This window comes from Drosophila miranda, chromosome 3 (genome assembly GCF_003369915.1).
Source record: "Drosophila miranda strain MSH22 chromosome 3, D.miranda_PacBio2.1, whole genome shotgun sequence".
Classification (NCBI taxonomy): Eukaryota; Metazoa; Arthropoda; class Insecta; order Diptera; family Drosophilidae; genus Drosophila; species Drosophila miranda.
The window spans coordinates 14405989-14420097 of record NC_046676.1 but is presented as its reverse complement, the minus strand read 5'-3'; the positions used below and the strand labels follow the sequence as shown (position 1 = coordinate 14420097).

General features: G+C 45.3%; 1 protein-coding gene across 1 annotated transcript; it reads right to left on the bottom strand.

Moving 5' to 3' along the window:
- Positions 1-595: 595 nt before the first annotated feature.
- On the bottom strand, positions 596-9448 carry LOC108160678 (pro-resilin). The gene is made up of 5 exons (XM_017294831.2): positions 9302-9448; positions 9045-9154; positions 1640-1756; positions 1031-1120; positions 596-956 (listed from the first exon to the last, which is right to left on the bottom strand). The coding sequence occupies exons 2-5, from the start codon at positions 9072-9074 to the stop codon at positions 663-665; spliced, it is 531 nt and encodes a 176-aa protein (XP_017150320.1). The 5' UTR covers positions 9075-9154; positions 9302-9448; the 3' UTR covers positions 596-662.
- Positions 9449-14109: the final 4661 nt, after the last annotated feature.

The following is a 14109-nucleotide window of genomic DNA, read 5'->3' as shown; positions in this document are numbered from 1 at the left end:
GCGACTGCGCAGTGGCTTTGTTTACAGGCCAGCATTGACAGCTGGCCGAACATCTGTTGCTGCAGCTGACAGATATAGTGAAAATTTGGCAAGAAACTGGGACTGGTGTCAAAGAGGAACGTACAATCCTAAGATTTTGGCCAATAATATGTCTTTTAACGTTATCCTCTACCTGGTTTATACTCACACAATTGATCCTCTTACCATTATACTCTTCACTGATTGTATTTTATTAATTAACATTAGATCAAATTAAATCTTTACTCTTTAATAAATGTAAATATATCCCAAAATCGAATTCAATCGAATTCCTTTCGATTCGCTAACCTATTTTGAACGAAATCGGTTGTGTCGCGCTTACGCAAAATTAAGTAATTCTGTGAGCTTTTATGGAAAAAGAAATACAAAATTGAATTCCTTCATTTGGCGCGAATAAACGTAAGATCTGAAATTACGTAAGTTGCAAAAGCTTTGAATTAGAAAAGCTTATATTAACCAAAAAGCTTTGCATAAAATACACGCTAGAGGGTACAGCAAAAGCTTTCACAAGCTTAGAAAAACACACGCTAGAGGCTGCTTTTGTTTATCAATACTTTTTATTGGTACGGTACTCTTGTATATCGTAAAGTTTACACGTTTCTCAAGAAATCCACACTCCACTCCTAGTACTTGTAACCGCCGGCACCGCCGCCACCGCCACCGCCCCCGCGCGCACCCGGCTGCGGTCCCTGGGGGAAAGTGGCCTCCCCCTCGTAGCTGACGTCCGCATGGTAGCCGGTCTTCCAATCGGCCGTGTAGCGCACCACCTGGGTGCGTCCGTCGGGCATCTGCACGCGGTATTCGCCTGTCACCACATCCCCATCGCTGGACGCTTTGTGCGCGTAGTCATTGGCGGTCTCCGGGTCCTGAACGGCGTACTCGAATTCGTAGGGCATGCCTGGCATATGGACGTGATCCTGCAGAAGAATGGAATGATACGTCACGGGAGTGGATTATATTGCTGTTCGTTATTTGGAGGAATGTTACTCACATCGCCTGGCTGGCCGGGAATGTTGCGTGGTTGGCCGGGAGGTGCTGGTGCACGAGGTCCGGGCGCCGGTCTGCCAGGTGGACCAGGTTTCTGCGAAGTGTTGGGAAAATTATGGATTACTAAAGGTAATTGAATTGTTCAAAACGACTGAAATAGTACTGGATACGTTTCGGTATAGGACCAAAAGTTGACGATTGTTTGAATCCCTTTTGGTGATGGATCTTTCAGCATTTGGTTCAACGATCAATAAAGGTTAACTGCAACTCATCGCAGGCCCTTCACCATTTGAAAATGTTGCACAGCCGACAAGTGCAACATCATTGTGGGTCGACATTCAAGATGCCCATCAAAAGGTGGGTGCCGGTGGATGAGGTGGCAACATTTATTGCGGCCTGATGCCGTCTCTGCTGTGTCTTTTGCAGATTGCCAACCGCAGCTGGAGTGATAAATGTGGCGACAAGCCAACAGAGAGGCCGATGGGAGTGAAAGGGCCCCCAGAATGATGGCTGCAATTAGCCTGTTGACTTGGATTCAATTTGAAGTGGTTTGCCAGACAATAGGTCTTCATTTGACATACGTATGTACATATATTTAATATGTTTTACTTACAAATGGGGTCTGCGGCTCGGAGTAGTCGTAGCCATTCTTCGTGGGCGGCAGGTACGCATTCGAGCCCGGGGCGACCTGGGCGTAGACATAGGCACTGATGGCAGCGAGGGATAAACTCTGAAAGGCAAAGAAGAGGCAGAAGAGGCGGAGTGCATTTAGTGCAACATTCTTGCGGTGACGTCGACTTAAAGGTTAAATGAAGAGTAAACCACAAAAAGTGAGCGGTGGCAAATGGAAATAGAAGCTGCGATAAGATCGCGGCTGACATTCAACCGGGGCCAGAGCAGGTGCACCGCCAGCTCAATGACTGGGCTGCAATTTATTTAGAACGTGTCCCAGAGGCGTCTTCTGCTCGATGCCCCCACAAAAGGGCAGCAAATGGCGGAGGTTACGCCGCAAGTGGCAGGCGGCAGGCGGCAGGCGGCAGTGCAGTGGCCCGTCGTTAGACACGGCTAATTGACACATGCACATGACGGCAGCAGCCCATCAACGCGTTCACATTGCAGCCATCTATCCATCCATCCATCCATCAACTGTAGGACAGCCACTGACCAAAAGCCACTTGGCTGTAGGCTGCTGACTGTCATCTCGTGTCTGTTGTTGGCCATTTGTTTATTATTATTTTTTTTTGTGTAGCCTCCTCGTTGCGGATTGCGGAAATATTTGCAGTCTCTTCGAGAGCACTAAATCACTCGTGGCTTGAATATATTCTATATTCTATGATGACTTATGTTTGTCGGGGGGGTCATTGATTGTGGGGAACTGCTTTACATTGTTTGCTGATTAGTTGCTGTGGCAGTGGCGGTGGAAGTGGAAGTTGCATCGCTTAATTACACATACGACGTGTTGGTCGATCGTGGATTCGATTGGGTCAAGGAAAGCTGGATTTTTGCCGGAGATGATACGAGGCTTTCTCAAAGTTGTTTTTTTTTATGAATAGAAATTAACTTGAAATTGTTATTTATATTGAGGGAAAATGTATTCATAAAAATGTTCATAAATTCAATAGATATTTATCCAGTTTTCACAGATAAACTCCCATCCATCTACATCTGATATACTCGTATATCTGGTAAATTATCTGTTAAATTGAAATTAATCAACTTCACCGAAATTTCCGCAATTATTCTAGCAGGGGGGTCCTAACCTTCAAGATCTTCAAGTACAGAGCTTGCAATGGAAAATAACGAGCAAAAGAGAGATCCAATGAGCATGTCAACGGTAATTTTCCGTGTTAAACAAATGCAATTACCGCCGGCCTGGCAACAGCATTAGCTCCAATAAAATAACGACCAACGATTCGCGTGTAAATTAAATTACAAATAATTTGCGGCAACTTGCCGACAGCCGAAAAGAAGAGCTGCCACAATGCAGCAATGGAGCAGACGGACACAGATACATACACAGATAAAGATAAGAGATGGACTTGGTGGAGCTGCAGCTCTCTGTTGGAAGATTGAGACGGAGATTGGTGCTGAGGACAGGCACAGTGGGTGAAATCCACAAGATTGACCTGTGTTCATATAAATATCTTCGTATATGATGCCAAATCTCGGCTCAATGAATGTAATTCAATCAGTCCATATTAATGGCCATAAACTTAATTTATAGTTCAGCTTTTTCCATTAATTATATATCACAGTCAACTGCAAATCACATACGAGTGTTGTGTGTGGTTTCGGTTATGTTCTCATTGTAATTATTCTCTAGTTTGAAGGTTTTCCTTTGGTTTTGTGGTCTGTGTGGTCTCCTTTGTCATGGTCTGTGGTCACCTTCAACAGCTTCAAACAGCTCGACAGAAGTTCGGCAGACATTGATCTTGCCAACACTTTAAACTATACAAAATAAAGCTACAAATATGTGTGTACAAATGTAATTGTTTCCACCGGCACGCAGGCTGGCCTCTGGAATACTCCTGCCACCAGGGGGACATTGCATTGAAGCATCATTAATCGCGCATAATCTAATAAATTAACAATTGTTTGCTTTGTCCGGCTTATTATTGTCAGCTACTGCTGTTATGCTGCTGTCCGTCCGGCCGGCCGTCGGTCAGCTGGGATGTTAATTACCCGAACATCAATGAGCATTATACAAATAATTGAATTCGATTTGTTCGATTTAATCAACAAGTTTTGTTCAAGCATTTCCATACCATAATTAATCAGCAAAGAATCGCAGCTAAAGCGGAAGCCCATAAAAGCTACATAAATGAAAATGTTTCAAGTATTTGTGTGCTTCAACTAAGAAAAGACTCTATACGCCCACTTGCTACATGCCACATGCCACATGCCACTCAAGTTGAAGGCTACACAAAATATACCATAAGATACACCGCAAAAATGGTTTAATTTAATTGCGGAGTAGCCGCAGGGTGGTAACTATTTTTGAAATATTTTGTAAAGCTTATTCAAAATGTAATGTTTGAGGAAAGCAGGAAATAAAGATAATTGGTCGGAAAGAATCTGTCTAGAATATTCTGTCTAGACTGCCATGATATGGGTATACCATGATATTCGATACTGAGTACCCACATAAAGATCTCTTTGAATCAATGCCCAAAGATCACACAGCCTCGCCTCAACACACTGTAAATCACATATCTGGCTGTATCTCAGCCAAGCATTTGGTACAATCGTAAAAAATGAATATAAAAATAGGTTGTAAAAACGCTCACATTTGTCTGCTGGAGAGCCCAGTCCACTGTGCCCGGTCCCCCTCTCGCATTAGAGCACGACCCAGTTTACAAAGCGTCTGATGCCAAATTATAAAAGCGGCTTGGGGCGAGCAGAATTTATGACAATTGCATTTTGAATGCAGTCTAAATGGCAAATCCGAGTGTCTCGATCTGCCGCCTGGGAGTTGATTTATTAACGCTTAGCATTTAATATGTTCAAGCGGATCGGATCGGATTGGATCGGGCAGTCAGAGCACTTCCAAGCACTTTATGGAGCCAATAAAAATGTTTACGCTAAAATGTCTTTATAAAGTTGTGGACGGGAAGGTGGCCGGCCGTTGCTTCTGTCGTTTCTGTCTAGCGTGTTGCATTTATTTTAATTAATTTAATTGGTTGTGCTTTTGGCAAAAAGAAACTGACATCTAAGCTCGGCAAGGAATTCTGTGCATTCGATGTTATTTTGCTACATCTTCGGACCGTTTGGGCCCCGTTATTAAGCCATCAGCAGAGAAGGAGAGGCAGAGACCTGGATGTATATGAATTTTTGTTCTGTTGCATCATTTTGGAGCGGCGGCACCTTAGACAAGCAACCGCCACACATTCTGCAACGCCCACAAAAAAGTTGCTGTGGCTGTTGCTGCCACTGCCACCGCCACCGATGAGGCAGCTGATGATGATGCCTAACGAGGTTCGGCCCGGGCTTCCTACTTGTGGCTGCAACGTGCTGCAGCGTCTTAATTTATGGAATTTGTGTATGTACCTATTTTTTTGTACTTATTTTATTATCTGCTTTTCTGCAGCTGTTCCCAGCAATTACCAGAGCAGCATCATCTGACAAAAAAGTCCCCTACATAGATGTTAGATTAACATGCACTTGCAACAAACGACACGACTCTGCCGACTCTGCCGTCTCTGCCGACTCTGCGACTCGTTCGGTAGAACAACAAACATTTGGTTGACCTTTTCATCGCCAACGCCATCTCCAGCGCTGCCCTGCTCTGCTCTTCTCTGCTCTGTTGCATGCTGCATGCAGTATGCAGCGCTGTGCTGTGCTGTGCTGTGCTGTGCTGTTTTTTTGTAGTTGCTCTCCCCCACTTTGGGGCATTGAAATGCAAATTTGGCAAAATAAAAGTTAATGGGCCATGTGAATGGCAAAAGCGCGGGCTCGGAGGAGGAGGAGATGAGACCCCAGCGGGGTACTGGAGGCCGCCGCAATGGGGACTGACTTTTATTGCCCCCGATCGTTGCAGTTCGTTGTTCGAATCTTTTGTTGCAACCCGCTCGATTTCAATCAGCCGAGAAGCATGTATATCTCTTGCTGCAACACAAATATTCCCAAACAGTCACGTGCCCCAGACATGGCCGGGAGGGAGTCCTCCGACAGCCAAGGACAATGCCAAAGATCAAAGTTTGGGCAGCTGATCCCCTCGTGGGCTCTCCTTGGGGGATCTCCGTGACGATTTAATTGTAGTTCCCCCTAATTTCCCTCACTTGGCTGCAAATGAGTGGACCCACTCGAAGCCCATAAATCACACGCCTCCTGCCTCTCGTGCACCACATTAACCCTACTTAACCCGAATTTATTGGCCCATAACCGCCGCCGGCAACCGCATGAAGATATTAACCTTTTAAATAACTACCAAATTATATGTTACGTTGCAATCTGTTGTGTTGGCGCTGCGAATATCTCAAGTAGTTGCAAATTGTTCCACGAAAATTGCCAGAAAATGGAAATGTTAAAGGAAAAATGCACAGTGTGTGGTTTTTGTTTTCGAATTACTAAAATATACATTTTAATCCGCATTTAAGTGGGGAAATTGTTTCCTTTTCAATTGAAAAACTAAGGGTAAAATGAGGCAAAAAATCCCAATGAACTAATTTTCCAAATTCCCAGCTGCGGTGGGGATCCGGCTCCCAAAAGACATTGGCCAAATTGTACTTGCAGGCAGAACTATGCAATTAAAAAGGCCTGGCCTGAAAGCATAGAACGAGAGGGAACGAAACGTGTGAAAGAGAGGCAGACATTGCGCATACGCCGCATTGGACGCTGGTTGGGCAATTAGCGGTGGCTGTGGGGAGAGGAGAGGCGCGGGCCCGGCGGGCGGTGGCTCTGCTTTTGTAATCGGTGGAAATTTCGATTTAATTAGATTACCACACACACACACACACACACACACACACACACACACACACACTATACACTCAGACCCAGATGGTTGGCTGGTTACCACCGCCACAGCCTCCCCATTCCGCCCGGTTTTCAGCTTTTCCGATGCTGCCGCTGCACTTGCCGCTTGCTCAAGCGTCATTAATTTTTTGCTATTTGTTTTTTGTTTTTTGCATTTGGTTTTTTTGTTTGCTTGTTGGGCCTCGCAAGCCATTGCCAAAGACAATAAAAACCGCACAAAGATACCACAAATATCGTAAAACCACAAAAATTGCATACATCCAAGCGTATAAGCAGAATAGCTCTGAACCGACGACCCACGGCTCAATTGCCGAAGGCTTTGATCAGCTCACAGAGGCATCCGTCGGCATGAAATCTGGCAAATCTGCCAAATTATTTCAATTAAAATTGCATTTGTAATGCAGCAGTGGAAACCAAAAGGGAAATGAACGAACTCGAAATACGCTTTCGTGTGGAGGAACCATTGCGAATCAGCTTTGGCCGAAAGAAGCACTGAAAATTGGATAGAAGTGGGTATACCCACATACGGCTCTATCTCTCTATTTGAAAAGCCATATCAAACATGCTTTGGCCGCACAATTGGGCAATCATTCACACTTGAATCGTCAGCAGTCAACAGATGGATAGGGCTCTGGCCCCGGCCTGGCCTACGATATATTGGCCATAATCAGGCGTCTCTAATCAGAGGCCAGCACAATGCAGAGTTGCGCCTCGCTGCATCCACAAATTCACAATTCGAATTGCCAAAAATTACCACAATTCAGCATCGACAGATGGAATGCAGATGGGAAACCGAACCTAAACCCGAAACCTCTGTCTGTGCCTTCGATTCTGCCACTGCCTCGGCATTAGGTTGCATTTCAGGCTTCATCAAAGTCAAATACCAAACCGTGAATATTTTATGTTTGTCATTTGAAATTCAAAAGCGTGCCCGACCTGCAGTCATCCGTCGGGCCTCATCGCCGTCTCATTCAGTCGTTTTCCATTTTGGGTTCCTTTCTTCTTTTGCGTGCGAAAATGAGCAGCTGTGGAGCAGGGGAATTAATATGCAGGCGGAGGGTGAGGAGGACGAGTCGGTTTGACGGAGGAAAAGGCGAAAATTAACATGTAAAACATGCTCGTTCTGTTCTTCCGTTGCTGCTGGCCAGCAGCCATTTGTCTACCGAGTGTCTGGGCCGGCTCTGGCTCTCCACCTCTCCTTTTTGCATAGGTATTGTCCCAGGGGTAACCTGCTCGTTGGCCGGTGTCTAGCCAACAGAAAAACGGGCCAAAACGGGACCAAAAAAGCAGTCATAGAGAAACGGGAATCGCTGGCGAAAAAGTCAAAAAGTTACAAGCGGCAAATTACACGCGTCTGGCTGGGAGTCCTGCCCCATCTTCACCTTGGACTGCCTCTGTGTCGGTGTCTGTGTCTGTAGTTATCTGCTTGGCAACACCAGACACACAAAGGCTGGGAAAGTGGAAGCGTTTCCAGACATCCAGAGTGGAGCTGTGTGTCTGCACTGCGTCCAAGTGTCGCACCAACAGTTTAACGCGCCACAGGCTGCCACAACAGCGGCTACAACAACAGCGGATCTCTGTTGGATCTCATTTTGTTGCCTGCTTTAGGGCGTTCCAGGTGGAAAGGCGCCCCTCCCTGAAGGGGCGTTCCAGGCGGAAAGAAAGCAAGTGAAAGTTTTATGGCAACTGGCAAAATGGCGGTTCAGTAGCATGGCTTTGGGAAAGCGGCAGAGTATTATTCTATAGTCCTGTAAATGCCCTTGTAGGAAAAAAGTCTTTCGCTGTATTACAAACATGTGTCCTGGAGCTTCTGTCACCCTACCTCCCCCTGCCCTCCTCACAGAGTAATGCTTAGTTCGGTGCCACAATCAAATAATATTGCTTCTGCCCAGATTGGGGGGCATATTTTACGTGGCTCTGGCGAGGCACAGATGCTGCTTGCTGGCACTCCACACTCCACATATTGTATTGCCAGCTTAGGCCCCCTCCGCTGAACGGAGGGGAGAAGAGGCACTTAAGTGTCTTTGATTATTTGCAATAAGTTCGATTTTGTGGGAGGCTGAGGCTGATCGGATGATGACGATGAGAGCCTCGATGGCAGACGTGTGGCAAGTTATGCAATCGTTTTCGTTGCCATTGACGGCAAGTGTTGCCCCAAATCCAAACCCAAACCCAAGCCCGAACTCGAAACGAAACAGTTTGCTGTGCCACTTGAAATCTGCCACTCGATGAAGAGTTTCCTACGGTTGCCCCACCACCAGCAAATCCCATTTAAAGTTCACCGAACATTTTGCGAAATCCTCAAAAAAATAAGAAAAATGACATTGGAGGAGAGCAGAGCGTCTGACCATGATGTGTCCTTTGCCTGACTCTCGGTCATATACAAATTTGACATATAACAAGCTTAACTTGTTGTCCTTTCCGCATTCGTGGCTCTTGTTTTAAGCTGAAGGACATCCCAGGAAGGTCTCATGTGATTTGTTTTACTGATTTTTGTGGGCTTACGAGTGTATGGACGTTCTATTATATTATTATGTACTTACAAGCAGCATAAACGACTTGAAGGACATCATATTGACTGCAGTTTTAGTTGAGTTTCTCAGCTTCGATTGAACTTCGATTGGAATGGTTTTTGTATCCTCGAATCCGCGTGCTAAATAATTTAATTGTATAGATTAGATGTTGGGTTTTTGATGATTCGATTTTAGTTGAATTATTCAATTAAGCTCTTTTTTTTCGCACACAAATTTAATTTGATCGAAAGTCCTTTTGTTCACGGCTTATATTTAGGGACTCTCACTTTCCACTGGGAGGGAGGCGTGCGTGCGTGTGGGCGGAGGGGGAGTTGTTCCTCTTTTAATCTATTATTTTGTTGGATTATTTCAGTGTTTATTATATTCTTTATATGTTGTATGTTGTATCCAAGACAACCGCACAAAGTACACGAACGTTTTGAATTAGGTTAGACGATGGAGATGCGCTGCCTTTTTATAATAAACGCTCGAGACGCCGGCTGAGACGCTGGCAGAGACGCCGACAGTGGCAGAGGCGCTGGCGTAGATGGTGGCAGCGTTTGCCGCGTTGCCAACTGCACCTAAAAAGTAACGAAAAAGTGGTTTGAACAATTGAGGCAGGTCTCGCCGTCTAACTTCTAGATCATCTTCCTCTCCGTCTCTCTCTGTCTCTGCTGGTCTCTCTCTCTCTCTGGCTGTCTCTATGGAGATAGACAGAGCTCTCTCAGAATGAGTCAACAATTGAGCGCTCAGACGACGAGAGGGAGTCTCACAGCAGCAGCAAGTTGTGGAGTCTCGGAGTGATGAAAAAGTGAAAAATGTTGCAGATCATCAATAGCTACAACTACTCGTGCAACAACAAACAATTGAACACGATCATGATCATGATCATTATGATGAACAAGTGAATACATAGATGATTCGAACGATGATCATGATGATGATGTTGGTGTATTTCAATAGAAGCGGATGTATAACAAGACCAAAGCCTGCAACGCCCCAAAATGACTTCATTAAATCGTTTAGCCACAGAAAAAAGGAGCGAAACCAAAATTTGATATTTAAGTTTTTATGAGATGCCCTCGCCTGTCCCCTCGGGCACTGCAGCTGGAATCGAGACGGCCGAAAATGTCACTGGGAATGTCAGATGAGCGTAGGGCGATGCCTATAGATACGGTCGATCCAAACTTTCAGCTGAGAGCCCTTCTATTTTATTTTATTTGTAATAGATACATGTGTATGTATGTATATATATTTGTTGTTTGTTTTGTAGAAACTCAGCAGAACGTAGCTGAAGCAAAAGTTCTCTTTTGTGAGAGAGGGCGAGAAAAACGTGATGCGGCTGCCAGTGAAAATTGCACAAGCTGCAGACGTGTTCATGTGGCGTCTCCTATTTCCCTGTTTCCCTTGCCCCAACCAAAATGCAATCTATGACGTGAGGCTCATGCCAAAAACCTAAAAACATAAACTTATCTATTGGCTGCTGATGTTGCCCCTCTGTGTGCCGTTGTTGCACAAGGCTGGAGACGTGTACGACGTGTGTCGAGGGCTCTGTGGGCACATTGGGGCTCCTTCCTTCCGTCAGGCATCAGAGCCCCAACCAATTAACCTTGAAAAATATGATTAAATAACAATTAAAAGCAATCTATTTTTGATGACTGATTTCAGCGAGTTTTTTCACATTTTTATCGACCACTTGTGAGGTGATGTGCTGCCGTGTCTGCGCGAGCGCCAACCCAAGCGTGGACACCCTCTCCGGACAGCCATCAGCCAGCCAGCTCGAGTCCCCAATGGACCGCCTTCGGGGGGGCAGGGTAAGCCAAGTAATTGAACAACTTTTTGGTACTTTTAACTTTTGATTTCCGTGACACTTGAGCCGGCCACCGACCGAACATCTCCGCACGGAGGGCACGGAGAGCCCACTGTGCCCCGCCGAAACTGTCTTAACAACATAATACCCGTTAACAATGGGGCCAACAGCATTTCGTACGCTCGCTCGACACTCCATTGAAAAGTAATCATTTCTTTGAGCGCACTCGAATGTAAGTTGAATATTTCGGCGGGGCTTCGAGTGCATTTTGTGGTAGCTGCGATTACGAAAAGATTTCAACCTAAAATGTTAATAATTAGAGCAATGTGATGGGGCGAATTTTTATATAACACCAAGTGCAAGTAATGGCTATTTGAAGATTTTTCTTTGATCCGCTTCCAACAATAACTTGACATCAATTGGTCAACATTTGATGGCCAAACTTTTGTCATTGCCGCTGCCGCTGCCGCTGCCGCTACCGCTGCTGCTGTTGCCACTTGCTGCTGTTGCAGTTTCTCCCAAAAGTCTTGAGCAATAAACTTTGGCAACATTTCCCGCTTAATTCATCAACTGGCCGGGCCACTCGAGAGAGCCTCTAGCCAAAACGGAAGCAGAACCTATTCAGAATCCATTTTTCTTGGCAGCAGCATTTTTTCCCCTTAGCTGTTGACATTTTAAAGCTGTTTCTGCTGCCGCCACTGCCGCTGCCGCCAATGCCGCTGCCGCAGTGCTTATTGAATTGTTGCAGCCACAAAAATCAAAGAAACAAAGATGGAAAAAAATTAACATTTAAAAGAACAGACTCAGAAGCATTTAAAATGATTTTTTTTCATCGATTTTCCTCGAATTTGTTTAGCGCATTTCGTGCAACATTTCTGGCGAATCACCTGTTGAATGTTGCCGTTGTTGTTGCTGTTGCTGCTGTTGTTGCTGCTGCTGTTGCTGCTGCTGTTGCTGCTGCTGCTGTAGAACCAACAAACATTCCTCGGCGATGCGCTGCCGCACCTCTTTCCGAGCTAAAAATGAGTGAATTAGAATAGCCAACAATGTAATTGCCGCGTTTTATTGCCACCAGCAACAGTTGCCTGTGTTGCAGCCACCCTCTGTCTGCCGCTGCCGCTGCCTCCTCCTCTGCCTCCTCCTCTGCCTCTGAATCTGGTGAGAAGTGGTCGGCAGTGTGGCGCTGGCGTTGTCTGGACGCCAGACGCGCCGAATGATTTGCATTTTTTCGGCGAGGTGCGGAGTCTTGGCGGAGTCTTAGCATTTGCTATTTATAGACCAAATGTCTCAGACCGGACTTCTCTTCTTGGTGATCTCCGGTGAAGGGGAATCAAATGTCGTTCGATTCGCTTGGTATTTCGCATACTCGTAGATCATATCTTTCTTTCGGGGGGGTTCAGGCTCCCTGGATGGAGGCTCCGTGGAAAAGTATTTGTCTCTCCGTTTGATTGCTTTCATTATCTCACTTCAGGTTTGATTTTATCTTTCTTTTATTAGTTTTTTCTTCTTTAGTTTCCTTTTGATTGCTACCATTTTTTTTTGCCGGGCGGAGCACTGATAAGTTTTTGTTTCCAGCACTGCTGCAACTAAACTTGAGCTTTCCCTGTCACTTGCCACACTTGCCACCATTTTTCTTAATGGAAATTTCCATGCGCTTGGCTTTTCTTTAGACAAATTAAGCGAATTTTTTCTCCGTTTCGCACCTTCCCAAAAACTTTGCTCCCTCCCATCCATTGCCAGAGCGACCGACCGAGCGAGTGAGCGAGCGAGCGATGATATCCTTGGCGTCTTGAGTCGCTGCACTTCCGTTCGTTGCACCCAAATTGCACAAAAAAGGACAGCAGCCAGAGGAAAGTTGTGGAAAAACTTTGCACCCAACATAAATCACATTTCAGCGCACGCCCCTCGACCCTCCACCCTCGACCACGCCCAGGCCCACGCCCATGCCGAGTCGCATCAGAGTATCGTGTGTGCGTGTGTGCTTGTGTGTGTGTTCCAGGACTGCATTCACTGGATTTGCATATTCCAATTTCCCATTTAATCAATTTAGCCAGAGAGAGAGAGAGAGAGAGTGGGAGGTATGCATCTCCCATTGTCTGCCATCGGCTGCCTCTGCACATCATTTATCCTTGTTAATTTTTATTTAGCCGGGCCACGGCGAAATCTCAGCCAGGACCCTGAGCGATTGAGCCGTAACCGGCACTGACGTTGTTTACGTGTTTACCAGTGCACTCAGCGCACGCTGGGGCCCACAGATGCGAGTGCGGACTCATTGTCCCAGGAACTGACAGCTCGAAGACTGCAGCAGCAGCAGACAGGCAAACAAGTTAAGCGAGCGAATGAGACACGACACACTGCGGAGGCGACTGCTGTGGCAGGGACCCATCCACTCGTGTCCAGGAACTAATAACAAGGACCCAAACACGAGAAGGATAACCTAAAACTATAAAGTCGCACACCCAGGGAAAAAAGCATTGAAATTTATATATTTCCATTTGGATTTTAACATTTTATACCAATGATTTTCTCCGAGAATGAAAATTGTACGAACAAAATGTTTTTCATTTATATTTTGAAATTAATATGAAAATATTAAAAAATAAAAATCAGTTCAATAATAAATATGTATTATTATTGAACTGATTTTTGTTTTTTATTTTAATATTTACATTTATGTATTTCCCAATTTGTGTGTTTGAAAACCGAATAATTAATTAAAATACGGGTGTGCTTCGTTTGGCATCATTTTTCTCTAAGTGTAGAAATGCAAATTTTTGAAAAACAATTTCATTAAAAACCAACACATTCCTCTGCAGGCTTTCTGCCTTCGAATATGAAAGTTTTTAGTAAATGCTTTCGGAAATGCCTATCCAACGCAGAGTTTCCTTCATCTGTTTTATTCGCCATTATCATCCACTATAATTGCCTCTGACAGAGAGACTTCGAGAGCCATTCCCTTGCACATTTATCAAAAACAGTCGGCGACAACCTTTAGCCAAGTTTTGGCAAGACATTAGCCACGCCCACGCCAACGCCCACGCCCACGCCCACGACCCGATCCGACCCGACCAAAGCCTCGCTCATGGCTTATCAATTGGAATGTGGGCCCACCAAAGTTGGCTCATAACTTGCTGCTCCTTAAAAAAAAAGCAAAAAGAAGAGGAAAAATCGAAAAAAAAAAATATATCTATTCAAAAAAGTAAAAAGAAAATCCAAGGCATTTAACTCCCAGTGACAGGCCCGCTCGCTCTGAGCCCCTCTGGCAGCCGACTAATGGTCAAAACT